Below are 15,976 nucleotides of genomic sequence, written 5' to 3' on the forward strand. Positions count from 1 at the left end.
GCTGCTGCCTTTAACCAGGAGTTTGGTGTTGCTTTTCTGTCGTAAAGTGTTAATTCCTCATCACTGGTTCCTTGCTGAATATGCTATAATGACTCTAATTCAGCAATTACTTATTGAGGAGCCACGATGTGAAAGGCCTGGTGCTGGGTACTGTGAGGGAAATGATAAAGGTTTTACCCTCTAGAAACTTAAGGCCTTCAGGAGGAAAGACAACACTGAATGAAGCCAGAAATTCTTCTTGCTAGTCCCCTTTCGATATTCCCCATCTCAGTGAACAGCAACACTATCAATCAGCTGCATAAGCCAGAAATGACACCTTACTCTCATACACATCCAACCCATTAGAAAGTCCTATCAGTTCTACCTCCTAAATATCTCTTGTATCCATGTACTTCTCTTCATCATCACTGTCACCATTATGGTCTAAACTAGACTAGCGAAATGGCTTCTAAATAGATTGCCCTGGCTACTTTTGTCCTCCTAAAATTCATTTTATGTATTTTAATCAATTCTCTTCTAAAAGTATAAATCATATCAAATTTACTGTGTTCTTAAGATGTGCAAATAGCTTCCCACTACTCTTTGGAGAGTGTACTGGACTGTCCGTTGACATCTCAGCACCATTCTCTCCCTTCTGTGCCATCTCTTGGTTTTCAGGGGCTAGCAGTCTGGAAACTATATTTCTCAGATGACCTTTTGGTAGCATCTGGTTTAGTGCAGGCACTTTGCTGATGGAGGGAAAGTGGAAAGAGAAAGAGAAAAAAATCATCGCTCAGGTAATGTGGGCAAATACGTGGATATGAGCAGATTGCTGAAATGAGCAGCTTCCAGGATCTTATAAAAATCCAGGCTAGGCTGGCCTCACAAAGAATGAACGTGGTTCAAGAACTGGAAGTCTTCAAAGCAGCTTTAGGAACTCTAAAATTTTTAGAAAAAGTTCTCAAAAAGCTTATTTTAAATAGTCTTCAGTAGCACTAGTCTGATCCTCAGATACCGTGATGACTCACCGCTTTTCTCACTCGACTGCCGGAAGCTTCTGGCTAATCATTTTACTCTATACTTTCTGGGTTTTGGTTTGGTTTGATTTCTGCTTACTCAGTTTCTTGAGGCCTCCATTGCCTCACTTTTTAATGTCATTTTAGCTTTTGCTTTCACTCTCTTCTTAGGTTCTTTCCATATTTCTCAAATTCTTGATAAAGGTAATCTGATCGGCCCAGGTGTTCACTCTCATCTCCATTTGAGTGGACTTAGTGGTACCTGTCTGAAACTTTGTTTCTTTATCTGTAAAATGAGGATAACACTGCCTACCCATTTTACAGAGCTGTTGTGAGAGCTGAATACCTTGTGCATAGCAGCTACTATGACGCCTGGCAGACATGTCAGTTCTCTCCTTTCTTTGCCCTCAAGGCCATGCATAGTTCCTTTTTCTGGGTCAGTGTCATTCCAGGTACTTAACAAGTATTTACTGTATATTGATAAAAACTACATATGTATGCGTGTGCCTTTATATTTATGTATGTATACATATACACAAAGAGAGATACACATGAGTACACGTACACACATATGCACACATACATAGAAAGAGGGAGAAAGAAATATTTATTATATAGCCAGCAATTTGAAATTTGGCATTCAGAAAAATAATACAGATGCAAAATAAAAACTATGAACACTTGCTATTTGAGTATTTTGCTATCTGCTACTTACCATACTCTCAAACTAAAAATGGTCTCAGCTCTCCATTCCTGGGTTCCATACCAAGTTTTGCCAAAACAGTTACACAAGTCATTTATACACTTATCTGGAAGGCTCTTCTTTTATTCCTTTCCCTTATGTTTGTTCTCTGGCCAACCATCTAATTATCTAATGCTGATTTTGACAAAAGCAAACACTAAATTTATATTTGACTTGCATTAATATTTTATGAAGAGGTCACACACAGATTTGCTGATAGAAAAAAACACAAATGTTTTATCCATTCTTCAATCTATCATCCAACCTATCTATATTTATAAAGCAAATATTCATAGACATTCTGGCTATGGCGTTTTTCAAAATCCAGAAATATCTGAAACAAAGCAAAACAAGAACAAATAAAAAGTACTCCCAAATGCCTGATCTCTGTTACAGGGAAAGCAATTGTATAGGCTAAAAATCAGACCTGGGTTTGAATTCTGCCTCTGCTTCTTATCATCAAGCAACTAGGAATTTCTAAACTTGAGAGGAAACATGAGACAGATGAGAAATGCACCTTAGCAGAAAAAGTGCCATAGACTCATAATCATGCCCTGAGGTTCCACTGTCCACTGACTGGCTACATAACTTTGAGCAAGTTGCTTAACCTACTGGTCTGCACTTGTAAAGCAAGGACATTAAAGAAGAAGCTCCTTAAAGCTGCTTCCCACTCTATGCCCCATTGTAGCATAAAGAGGGCATTCATTCTTGTTAAAGTTTACTCTTTTTCACAGACCTGAGCTCAGAGAACTCTCCCATTATGGCTCTTGAACTGTTAGGAAAATCAACCACGCTCATGTGTTTTCCTATTCTGGTGCTGAAAAGTTTCAGCCTTTGGTTGTTGTTTGTTTTGTTTTGTTTGTTTGGGTTTTTTTAGAGATGGGGTCTCACTAAGTTGCTATTAATAGACTTGAACTCCTGGGCTCAAGCAATCCTCCCACCTCAACCTCCCTAGTAATTGGGACTGCAGGTGCATGCCACAACACCCAGCTAGACTTTGGTTCTATAAAGTAGGCCTTGAAAACAAAATTAAACATAAGATTGTAGTCATCAAAGACATAATTATCAGCACTCATACCCAAATAACAACTCCCACTCACAGCACTGCCTGGTCCATATTTCATTTTAATCCTCTAATAATCCTCTAATAATTATTCCCATTTTATAGGTGAGAAAAATCAAGATTCTTCATAGAACCTTTTAAAGTAAATAACTTACTCCTTTAGGAAATATATTATTAAGACTTTCATTAGTCTTTGATATGCTACCTATTAAAGTGTTCTAGACTTCCCCAAATAAGTCAAAAGTCACTTATTACAAATAATAAATGTTATCAAAAGTCCAGCATTCAAGTTAATACAACAAACAGACAAATAATCCTTTTAAGTTTTAATCAGAATTAAAGATAGGCTGCATGTTCCCATGGACATGTGGAGATAAGCAGCTACTCTTCAGGCTGTTTCCATCCTAACTGCACACTGTTATCTCTAAGCTGTTATCAGACTTAGCATGCAAAGAATTCTAGTTCTCCTAGGAAAGAATTAGGGCTTTAGGGGACAAAAACATCGATGGAGTTTCTTCTCCCCCAGAAGCTTTCACAGCAGCATGGCTAAGGCTATAAACACACGTCAGTTGAAAGCCAAATGGGGGACAAGGGAGGCTGACGAGGGGCTAGCAGGGAAGAACTGGGAGGGAGATGAGATGGGAAGCCCTGGCCAGCAGCACAGGGGTCAGCATCCTTGCTTGTATATTTTTGAGGCCTAAGCGGCAGCAGTAGCTAACTATATGGATTATGGGTCCAGGAAGAATAAGGGTATTATGTTAAAAAACTTGCTCTCAACACAGTAGCCACTAGCCAGAGGTGGCTATTTAAATTTAAATTAATTAAAATTAAATAAAATTTAAAATTCAGTTCCTTTGTGGCACTAGCAACACAACATTTCAAGTGCCCAATAGACACTTGTGGCTAGTGGCTACAGTATTAGAAAACACAGATATAGAACATTTCTATAATCACAGCAAGTTCTACTGGACAGTATTGCTTTAGGGTCTAGATTATCTAAGAAATCAACATTTAAAACACTTGAAGCTCAATTATTACTGGAGAAATATCTACAGCATAGTGGTTAAGAGCACAGGCTCTGTATTCAAACTTCCTGGATTCAAATCCTGGCTCCAAGCCTTGCTAGCTACATGACTTTGGGCACGCTAACCACTCCATGCCTCAGTTTCCTAATCTGTAAAATGGGGATGATAATACTGCAAACTTGAGAAAGGTGAAGGTTAATATATGTAAAGCACTTATAATGGTTTCCAACACATACTATTTAAATGTTATCTCTTAATATTATTAATTTCTCACTGAAACATACTTTTATAATCTAGCACCCATTACTGGGGAATAGATACAAACTGATTTATGTGTTTGATCCTTCCTGCACCCCCCCACCCCACCCATGCCTTTGTTGGGTAGGTTAAAATGCTGTCTTGTCATCATAAGTATAGATAAGACTGGGGTGGACTCTCTTCTTACTTGTACAACAGAATGTCAGCTGCCTGGAGTACGGGGTACGTGAGCAGGCTCACCGTTCCACCATGCTTCTGCTTGGTAGTCTTGGCCTGGAGGGGGTGAAAAGAGAGAAGGGGAAGAAATCTGACTTAAACCTAATTAAATTGCTAAATTAAGAAATTTTTAAAGCAAGCAAAGCATGATCTAAAGCCACCTGTAATAACATTCTATCTTAGTTCCTTTTAGCAACTCTAGCCATCTTCTTCGGGCTGGCTTGCCTTCATGCTCCAGGATTAGGTAGAAATAAGGTGAATCCATCTCACCACCGCCCCTTTGAAGGATCCTGCACTACCACTATCTCTTATTCAATTTATTAAAGTAAGGACATAGGAGTTTTCTAGGCTCTGAATCAGATCAATTCCAGATTTCACAGACAAGGTAGTAAGTTCTTATGAAATTAAATTTTTACAAATTAACATGAGTTAACATCAAAAGCCCTATTATTTATCAGTAGAAACCTCCCAGAAAGTCTTACACCGTGCTACTGACAAAACTGGAATGTTCTCTTAAGATCACACTCAAAAAAAAAAAAAAAAAAAAAAATCATTACACTTAAAAAGTGAAGCTAAGTAAGAGAAATTTTAATCTAACCAATCCTGATGGTCTGTCTTGATCTTTAGGTGATTAAGCATGCTGAGGCAGTGAGGGTAAAGTGGCTTCAATGATCAGTACGGGTTATACAGACCAAAATATTTCCTTACTGGAGAAGTTGATGGAAACACCAGAAATGACAGTAGAAATATTTCATAACTGGTGAGCAATAGGTGCCAACTATAAACTACTAGCATGTACCCACTGACCATGTGCTCCAGCCACACTAATTCTCTTGCTGCAGTTGAACATTGCTGATATGTAATTTGTTTCTCTGAGCAGAGCTATTTATTAGAAGCAAATATTGTGTGTTGTTCCAAGGCCTAGGTATACCAGCTCTTATAAAACAAGTGGATATTTTGGTGTATAGATAAATCTTATTTGATTAGTTAATATGAATCACTTACCTCAAGTCTGATTATTTCTGAATGAACCGAACAATTCAATTTATAAACTTGCACGATTCCAGGGACCAAGCTCATGGGTTCACAACTCAGACTTCTCCCACCAGTGTGCAGACACAGCCTTTAAGGCCCAGTCTGAAAATGCAACAGCTTCTCTCTTTAGCCATCTTAATTTCACTGTTTCATAATTTAGTGACAAACTTAACTTTTCTCGTTATACTTCAAGTAGTTTCCAGCTTACAGCAACCAATGCTACAATAAACCATTCAAAGGAAATCTGAAAGTTTGAACATACAATTCCTTCAGTACATCCCCCAATTTCAATGTCCATGATAAGGGCTAGTTCACAATTAACACCAGGTAAAGATAATGAAAGTTTAATTTGGAAATGGGAAAAGAACTCAATTTTTAAAAGTTGCTATTGCATTAAGTTTATAGTCCCTTTATATCAGCATACTGGACCTTGAAATTGCAAGGGAAGGGGGGAGATGTGGAGAACATTAATATTTATTGAATGCCTATTATGTGCCCCAAATGTCTTGCATATATGTTATTCATTAATCCTCCAAATAACCCTGGCCTCAGCAACCCTGACCCCTCTTCCACAACACCGTTCTACTCCTCACTGTCCTAATCAAAACCAAGCTGGCTGCACTTATCAGATGCTCTCACTGTACTGGAATCCTGCCCTCAGAGCACTTTTCACACTTTCTTATTACTTGTTTAATTGTCTCTTCCCAAATACTCTACACGCCTCACGAAGCCTCTTGCTGACTGCTGTATCTCCAGCACCTAGCATGACTTAAGACTCAGAAGGAATCACAAGAAGAAATGCCCAGAGTAGGCAGTGACGTGCTCTAGGATAGCTGGGATTTGACACCCGTGTCTTTCCTACAGAGGAGAAATCATGAACTAGTGGAAAGGCTTTTCCAGAACATCAGTGTCTTCACTAGTAATGTGCTAGGGGTTCCTTAGATGCTATTTTAAAGTGGGAACAGTTTCTACTAAATTAGTATTCAGTTCCTGCAAAAAGGATTTCAGCATTAAACTTAGTGGTAGAGTATTATGACAAAATGGGGGAGTCTTACCTAAAACCCAAAACGCGATGGAGAACATTATGAAATTTAGTTTCTAATTCTTGGCACGTAATGAATCTGCAGCATTACCAGTACTGTCTTTTTTATTTAGTGTCTTCCTTCCTTGGGGCTGGAATAACAAAATACCACAGACTGGGTGGCTTACAAACAACAGAAACTTATTTCTCACAGTTCTGAAGGCTGGCAAGTCCAAGATTAAGGCAAAGTCAATGTCTGGCAAGGGACCCCTTCCTGGTTAATGGATGGTGCTTTCTAGCTGTGTCCACACATGACAGAAGGGGCTCTCTTGGGCTTCTTTTGTTATATAAGGGCACTAATCACCTTCATGAGGGCTCCATTTGCATGATCTAATCACTTCCTAAAGGCCCCACCTCCTAATACTATCATCTTGGAGGTTAGGTTTTAACATCCGAATCTGGGGTAGAGAGGGGGACACCAGCATTCAGAGCACAGCATTCAGGCGCTGCCACTTTAAAGCTCTGCCTGCTTCTTTCTGTAGCATAAGTGACGGCTTCTCAAGACCAGCTCTTGAGGAAACCAGTGGTGCTGAAAATATGCTTGAAAAAAGCTTGAAATTGGAATTAGTGTTGATGTAGCTGGGGACGACCTACCCTGGGGCTAATCCCATTGCAAAAATAAATGCAAGTAAAGTACTACGAATTATTCAATTTCTCTTTCTTGGTTGAACTTCTTAGAAAAAGTACAGCCTTGATTTTTCTGCATTTGAACTGTTCCCTGGACTCAACTTGTTTAAATGTTAACTAAAATATGTTGTGTCTTCTCCTCACAATGAAAACATTCTTTCCTTACTGCCAGTTAATTCCAGCGGGGTAGGAGGCAACTTACGGGTTCAGTAATCCAGAATTTGTGATTGTGTGTTAATTCTTAATATAATGTGACAGGTTCAAAATCATTACCAAGTCTATCCAAAGGTAACTCTGATTAAACCATACACAGACAAAAAAATTAATTAATGAAGTTTTTTAAGTGAGAAGGAACCTTGGAAAATCCCCTTATGTTCTGTTGAATACCCTGAAGCAGAGAGGTTAAAGATGCTGTTCCAGCCATCGGTGAGCAGTGGACCAGGGAGGAGAGTGAACTTCCCATTCCCAGAGCCTAACACAAAAATAAACAGGACGGGAAAAACAGTTTCCTTTCTGTTTATCAATCAGATCACTGGCATTTACCTTCCACTGGTGTAAATGTTGTAATCGAGGTAATCTGACCATGCAGGAAAGGATCCAACTTAATTGTGTGTGTTCAGATACCTAAAGAAATAAAACAGAACATTAACAAAGGTGGTGAATGTTTCCTTGCATGTGGGAAGAAACTAAACAGACAAGTATTATGTTACGTTAAATGGCTGAAAATACTCCAAAATCAAGGTTATTAAGAGAAAGATAAAGGGGGCTTAGCTCTGATTCATGATGCATAGACTCTAAGGAGAAGAAGAAATCATAAAAGCCAATGATATGATTACTAATCTAGTGTTTCAATCCTCTCCAAAACATCCCTAGCAAGTGGATGACCAGACTCTGCTTCAACATCTTCAAACAAAAGGGTTTCATTATGTCCTGAGGCATCTATTCCCTCTTTAAAAAGCCAACCTTGGCCAGGCACTATGGCTCATATCTATAATCCCAGTGCTTTGGCAGGCCAAGGCGGGAGCATTGCTTGAGGCCAGGAGTTTGAGACCAGCCTGGGCAACATAGTGAGATGCTGTCTCTACAAAAAATTTTAAAAATTAGCCAGGTGTGATGGCACACACCTGTAGTACCAGTGACTTGGGAGGCTGAGGCAGGAGAATTACTTGAGCCCAGGAGTGCAAGGTTATAATCAGCTACGATGGCACCACTGCACTCCAGCCTGGGCAACAGAGCAAGAGACCCTGTCTCTAAAAACATTAATTAAATAAAAATTTAAAAGTAAGTAAATATTTTTTTTTTAAAAGCCAAGCTTATTAAGGAGACACATACACACATACACACACTGGTTCTAAGTCCTCTCTACATAACGGCTAAACATATAAAAGCAGCTATAATATCTTACATGTAAATGGTAGAGGAAAGTACTGGACTTAAAATTAAAGATTGAGCTCTTTAGATTTAGAGTGATCTGAAAGTTAGGAATCACTTGATCATCTTATCATCCAAAAGAGTATGTTTACAGTTTCTAGGTTCTCCTCTTCCTTTCTTTTCTTCTTTTTAAGAAGAGGTCTAGTCAACAAAAAAATAGAAACTTTCCCAAATTTGTTTTTGTTTTAACAAAATTTAATGAAGTAAACAAACCTGGCAACAACCGGGATGATTCATGGGCCCAGGACATGCTCTGATGACCCAGAATTTAAGTCCCGTGTATCTCATTTCTGCAACCTGGGCATTTCTAACCCTTCATTGATCGTGGCTTTTTGTGTCCATATGATTTCCTTAAAAAGCAGAGCCAGTTGCCAACTCTGAAAAGTGGCCCCAAATGTGTTCTCTGTGGGTTTTGCAAAAGGAACATAAAGGAATGGAGCTGAATCAGCCGAGGCCCATTTTACTAGCAAGGAATTGCCATCTGGTGTAAGATAGTTTTTTATTTTTTCCCTGAAGTTACAGAGAGGGAAGAGTTGTTTTTCACGTGTTTGACAAGGAATCACTTTTAAAGTTTTGCAAGTCCCTGGGCTGAATCTGTCATCCTTCTTCCGAGAAGCACTTGGGTTTCATTGAGGGCAGTGACTCTGACAGCACTGTCCATGCAAATTGCTAACTGCTGCTGTAAACAAACAGCTATCAGACAAAACCAGCAACCCTGGATGTAAGCAAGAGGATTAGAGTTACTTCCAGTCATCAAGAAAAACACATTCCCATTAGAACTAATAAAACAAGAACTGTTTTTTGGCATGAATAAATAGCAGGGAATTTTTTTTCTTCTTCTTTACTGAATTGGGGGAAAGGAATGAAAACAGAAAGTAACCATGGACATGTGGAGAGAGACAAGATGACGCCTCTTTAACTGGCTCAACTGCTTAGCTTTGGTGATATGCAAAAAGCTACACCATGTCTTCATGAAATCAAGTATTGTCCTTGGAGTGGCTTTTTATTTGGACATATGGAATGAAACTTACTTAATATTCTGCAGAGATCTTCCTGGTGTTTCCAAAATAGGGAGCATACAATTAATTCAAATTATCCTCATATAGAAAAAGTAGGTAAAAGGTCAATGACAATTATATTTTCATAATTCTTCTTTAATAATTATATAAAAAGGGTGGTATATTCAGGATTTGGTTTTCTTTGTCATATTCATGACAACTGCTAGGAAAGTTTCAGATTTCTACTTATGTTGTGAAACCACAAACAAACTATATAACCTGTTTTAGCCACAGAAAAACAAAGGCATGGAACAACAAAGTGGCACATTGACTGTCCACAAATAAGTCAGTGGTGATGAGTAGAAAAGAACTGAAGATTTCGGACTCTCTAACTGTACCAAGTAAAGACATGTGCACTCTTCAGTTACAGCAGTTTGGCCTACCTTGTTCACTGCTGTAAAACATAGCCTGGTACATTGTATGTGCTCAACAAATATTTGTTGAATGTATGAACAATACTAAAGCCTTCAGAAACAATAGGACCATTAGATTTGGCAACTGATTTGTTAGTAATCCAGGCAAAAGCAGTTTCAGAGTAGTGATTGGGACAGAAGCTAAATTACAGTGGGCTGAAGAGTGAAACTAGGAGGCAGGATATGAAGACAGATATGCAGGAAGCATAGCAGAGTAGTTAAGAGCTCTATCTTTGGAGGGAGGTTGCCTGGGTCTGAATGCTAGTCCCACCACTTTTTACCTGGGGGACCCCGAGTAAGTGACTTAACCTCTCTCAGTGTCTCAGTTTTGTCATCTATAAAAGAAAGTTAACAATAACACCCACCCAACAGTGCTTAAAACAATACCTTGCACATAACAAGTACTCAATACATGGTGGTTATTGTTACTATATTAATAAATAATTTTTAGAAATACTTTTTAAGATAATTGTATATTCACATACAATTATAAGAAATACTACAGAGAAATCCTATACATCCTTCACCCAGTTTCCCTCAATGGCAGCATCTTGCATAACTATAGTTTAATTATCACAACCAGGAAACTGAATTTGATACAATCCATCCACCCTATTTAGTTTTCACTAGTTTTACATGCACTGATTGTGTATATAGTGCTGTGCACTTTTATCATATGTGTAAGACATTTATTTTTTAAGGAAGGATAGAGATGGGATAACTGGTAGGGGCTAGAGTGCAAAAATTTTGTTTTGGTTTTTAAGCTGGGATAGAACTACTGTATATGTACTGTCTCCTCTGTCTATGTACTGAGCAAAGAAGAGCCACTGAAGATTCAGGAAAGGGGATAGTTCGAAGAACAATATTCCTGAAGAAAAGGAATGATACCCGACTGGGTAAAAGAATGGATGATTAAAACATCTTCCACTGAAACAGGAGGGGGGAAATAAATGCAGATGAGGATATATCTTGTGAGCCAGGAGTGAGGGACAGAAAGTTTTAGAGGAATTCACATCGAATGGGCTCTGTTACCTCTGAAAACAGATGACAAGGTGACTAGAAATAGATGGGGTAAGAAATATACTCATCAGAATTACTGGGTTTGACAGGAAGGAACAAAAGATCTTCTGGAATGGAGCTATATAAGCCTTGATGTTTTGCGGATATTTTTCTGAATGAAAGAGGACAAATGACATATAAACTATGCTCTTGGGGAAACTGAGATTCTTCACAGTAGACTAAAATGTCTCTCTTGGCAATAATAGGCCATTTTTTTAGAATTTCCAGAGAAAATTAAGTCAGTTGACTGCATTTTTAATTTCCTTTAGTCATTAATTATTAACCCTTAATTATTAAAGGTTTTTAATAGGATCCCCAAAGTACTAAACATAAAAAAAACTCGATAAACTAAACTACATTAAAATTAAGAACTTTTCTTTATCAAACACCACCACTTAAAGAGTGATAAGAAGCCACAGACTGGGAGAAGACATTTACAATACCTATACAGAATATATTGGTATATAGAATATATTAAAGGACTCTTACAAATTTATAACAAAAAAGCAGATAATACTTTAAAATTAGGCAAAATATGAATAAGTAATTCACACGAAATATGATATCCAAATGACAAATTAATGTATCAGAAAATGCTCAACTTCATTCATCATCAGAGAAATGCAAATTATATGCATCAAAAGTAAACTAAAGCCACCATATGATACCACTACACATTCATCAGAATGATTAAAATGAAAAATTCAACAGTATCAAGTATGGCAAAGATGCTGAGCAAATGGAACATTTATTCTCATATACTGCTACGGGAATGTAAATTGGTTTACCACCTTTGGAAAACAGACAGTATCTACTAACGTTCAACATTTACACGTCCTGTGACCTAGGTTATTCCATTTCTAGGTATATATCCAACAGAAATGTGTGCATATGTTCTACAAAATATATGTGCAAGAACATATTGTAACAGCCCCAAATTCTAAACATCCAAATGTCCAACTACGACAAAATGGATAAATAAATTGTGGTATATTCATATAACGGACTACTACAGTGTGGCACTGTAAGAACAACTTAACTCGTCTCCCTGCTTCAGTCTTAGCTTCCCTACAGTCTATTCTTAACATAGCAGTCTAAGTGGCCCATTTTTTTTAAATCTACAGTATCTTTTATTTTTATTTATTTAAGAATATTACAGGGGTACACATGTTTTGGTCACATAATTTGCTTTTGTACAGTTTCAGTCAAAGTTATAAGTGTGCCCTTCACCCAGATAGTGTGCATTGTACCTGTTAGGTATGAATTTACCCATCCCCTCCTTCCTCCTCCCACTTGCTTGATTTCCATTGAGTTTTACTTCCATATGTGCACATAAGTGTTGATCAATTAGTTCCAATTCAGTATTGGGTACACGTGGTGTTTGTTTTTCCATTCTTGTGATACTTCACTTAGAAGAATGGGCTCCAGTTCCATCCAGGTTCTTACAAAAGATACTAGATTGCCACTTTTTAAATGGCTGAGTAGTACTCCATGGTATACATATACCACATTTTATTAATCCACTCATGTATTAACGGGCACTTGGGCTGTTTCCACATCTTTGTGATTGTGAATGGTGCTGCTATAAACATTCGAATGCAAGTGTGTTTTTTATAAATAGAAATACCTCATAGTAGAACTGCTGGATCAAATGGTAGATCTACTTTTCATTCCTTGAGGTATCTCCATATTACTTTCCATAGAGGTTGTACTAGTTTGCAGTCCTACCAATAGTGTGTAAGAGTTCCTTTCTCTCCGCATCCACACCGGCATCTTTTGTTTGGGACTTTTTGATAACAGCCATTCTCACTGGAGTGAGGGGATATCTCATTATGGTTTTGATTTGCACTTCCCTGATGATTTCAGACTTTGAGCGTTTTTTCATGTGTTTGTTGGCCATTACAGATCATATCAGTTCTCTGTTCAAAATCCTTCACTTACTTTCCATTTCCTCAGAGTAAAAGCCCAAGTTTGCATAATGGCCTATCAGACCAGGCACTATTGTCTCCTCCCTTTCCATGCTGTAACCCTAACCCTCTCCCCCTCTGTCCCTCTTCTCCAGCCATTCTGGCTTTCTGGTATTCCCTGAACATGCCAGCTACACTCACACCTTAGGGGCTTTGTACCTGCTCTTTTCTCTGACAGCAATTCTCTTCCCCTGGATATTCACTTGCTTAGCTCCCTCACCTTAGGTCCTTGCTTAAATATTATTTTATCAAGGGGGCTTACTCAGACCACACTATTTGAAATGCAATCTGTTCCCCTCAACCTCACTCCCAATTCTCCTTAATCTTTTTCCATATCACTTATCACTTTCTAATATACTTGATATTTGGCCTATTTATTATGATTATTATATATTTTATGTTACCCCAACAGAATGTAAGTACCATGGTAGCAAAGATTTTTGTCTGATTTATTCACTGATATAACATGAGTACCTACCACATACCTAGGACATAGTTAGTGCTCAATAAATATTTGTTAAATGAATGCATACATCAAATTAAAGGTTCATTAATAGGGAAATTTCCAAATAAAATGTGGCATAATTATATAATGGCATATTGTACAACAAATAAATGAGTGAGATTTATATGTATAAACATGGGTAGATCACAAAAATATACTGTTGTGTGAAAAAAAAAAAAGCAAACTGCGGAATGGTACTATAATATTATCCACTTAAGGAAAATTCTCAAAACTACACAAAAATATTATATATTGTTCATGGAATTATACATGAGAACTAGTATTAAAAATGGGCTAGATTGATACACACTAAATCCAAAATTTTGGTTTCCTGGGGATAAAGGAAAGGGACACAGGAGGAGAGGTAAAGGGAATAGGAAAGGGAAAGAATTAAAGGAGCTTTAACTTCATCTATAATATTTTTTAAGATAAAGAAGTCAAAGAAATATGACAAAATGTTAACAGCATTCATCCTTGGTGCTGGGAATATGAATGTTTGTTATATCATTCTCTGTATTCTGTATTTTTAAAAAATTTCAAAAAATATTTAATTAACAAAACAAATACAAGATAGAATGATCCCAAAAGATATAGCTGCTAGGTATCAATCAAACCCATTCAAGCAATTAGTTGGTTCAGTAAATCCAGGATCAAATCTCTGTGTCCCTTAGGATTTTACTTTTTCCCATATAAATGTTATCTTCCCAGGAATCAGGCCTATAAGTTTTAGTTAGGACACTTAGAAGACTATTCAGACTCACAAATTCCCATTTATTGCTTCCTCTCAGAAACGAGCAATTTCATGCAGTTATTTTTATTAGACTCTTATCATCCCCACGACAAATCTCCTTAACAGGAACCTTGTTTGGAGTTCTGATTTTAATTAAAAGAACTCTGTATCAGTGATAAATATCCACTCTCTTCAGCTGGTCTGCCTCCTGTCAGTACTTGTGTTTGCCAATGAACATCTGTACATATCTGGAGTTCCCTAGACTTTTTCTTAGTCTAAGACTTCCAAAGCTAAATAAATAGCTTCTGTCAGCCTTTTCTACCTTAAAAGTCACACCCAATCTAAATTCTATTGCTTATTGTGTGTGTGTGTGTGTGTGTGTGTGTGTGTGTGTGTGTGTGTTTCTTTATCTGTAGCAATGCATTCATCAGCTTCTGCTAGGCTATACTGAGTAAGAAACAATCCCCAAGTTTAAGTGGCTTAAAGAAATTGTCTCTTTCCTATTCACATTACATATTGGTACCTACAGATTGGCTATAACTCTGTTTTACATATCTTCTCATTCCAGGACCCATACTGAACAAATGACCTCTATATGGAATACCCCATTATTCCCATGTCAGAAGGAAAAACAGCAAAAGAACTAGAGCAAACATGGAATGGCTTTTAAAGATTCTTCCTGGACATGGTATGTATCGTGGCTCCTTACTTTCCATTGGCTAATGCAAGTCACATGGACAAGCCCAACATGAGTGGGGTAGGAAGAGATGTTTCTCCCACAGGATGCACTGTCAGTTACACGGCAATGGGTAGAGATATATACTACTTCTAAACAGGAGTTGGCAAACTACGCTCTTAGGCCAAATCTGGCTGTGGACTGTTTCCGTTCCACCCATGGGCTAAGAATGTTTTTTACATTTTATAAGGTAGTCAAATTTTAAAAAGAGGAGAAGAAGAAAAAGGAGGAGAAAGAAAAGGAGGAGGAAGAGAAGAAGAAAGAGAAGGAGAAGATGAAGAAGAGATGGTGGTGGCAACGGTAGCAGTGACAGAGACCACATGTGGCCTGCCAAGCCTAAAATGTTTACTAACTATCCCTTTACAGAAAGTTTGATGATCTCTGCTCTTACAAGAAATGAAAGTGAATAATTGGAAACACTAATAATCTACGAAAAGTGCATCCCCAAATTAGCTCCCTTGAGGAAGGATAAGGGAGCTGACCTACAGAGAACCTGATGGCATATAGCTGATTTTTTAACCAACCTTATCTTTTCAGTAAGCTTTTATTTTAAATTTCCATGTGAATATATTTGATAGCTCCAGGAACTCAAGTCCAACAAAATAAAGTAGGCTTTTTGGACTACGTCAAAATTAAAAACTTCTCTGCATCAAAAGATACAGTCAACAGAGTGAAAGGACAACCTACAAAATGGGAGAAAAATATTTGCAAATCGGGTGTGATAAGCAGTTAAAATTCAGAATATATAAAGAATTCCTATACCTCAACAGTAAAAAAACCCAATAACCTAATTAAAAAATGGGCAAAGGACTTGAATAGATATTCCTTCAAAGATATATGCAAATGGCTAACAAGCATATAAAAAGATATACAATATCACTAATCATTAGGGAAATGCAAATCAAAACCACAATGTGATACCACCTCACATCCATTAGCATGGCTGCTAACAAAAAACCCTTCAGAAAATAATAACTGTTGATGAGGATATGGAGAAACTGGAACTCTTGTACACTGCTGGTAAAATGTACAATG

The 15,976-nt window shown here is 37.6% G+C and overlaps 1 protein-coding gene across 1 annotated transcript in view; it reads right to left on the reverse strand.

Annotated features, from left to right (window-relative positions):
* Positions 1 to 15,976, reverse strand: part of WARS2 (tryptophanyl tRNA synthetase 2, mitochondrial) — a 124,403-nt gene that overhangs the window by 9,312 nt on the left and 99,115 nt on the right. Inside the window, exons 3-4 of the mRNA XM_012643431.1 lie at positions 7,586 to 7,666; positions 4,271 to 4,356 (exon numbers count right to left, since the gene is read on the reverse strand). Coding sequence (XP_012498885.1) covers positions 4,271 to 4,356; positions 7,586 to 7,666 — 167 coding nt within the window. The remainder of the gene's footprint in view (positions 1 to 4,270; positions 4,357 to 7,585; positions 7,667 to 15,976) is intronic.

The sequence above is a fragment of the Propithecus coquereli genome, unplaced genomic scaffold (assembly GCF_000956105.1).
Source record: "Propithecus coquereli isolate 6110/MARCELLA unplaced genomic scaffold, Pcoq_1.0 Scaffold197, whole genome shotgun sequence".
Classification (NCBI taxonomy): domain Eukaryota; kingdom Metazoa; phylum Chordata; class Mammalia; order Primates; family Indriidae; genus Propithecus; species Propithecus coquereli.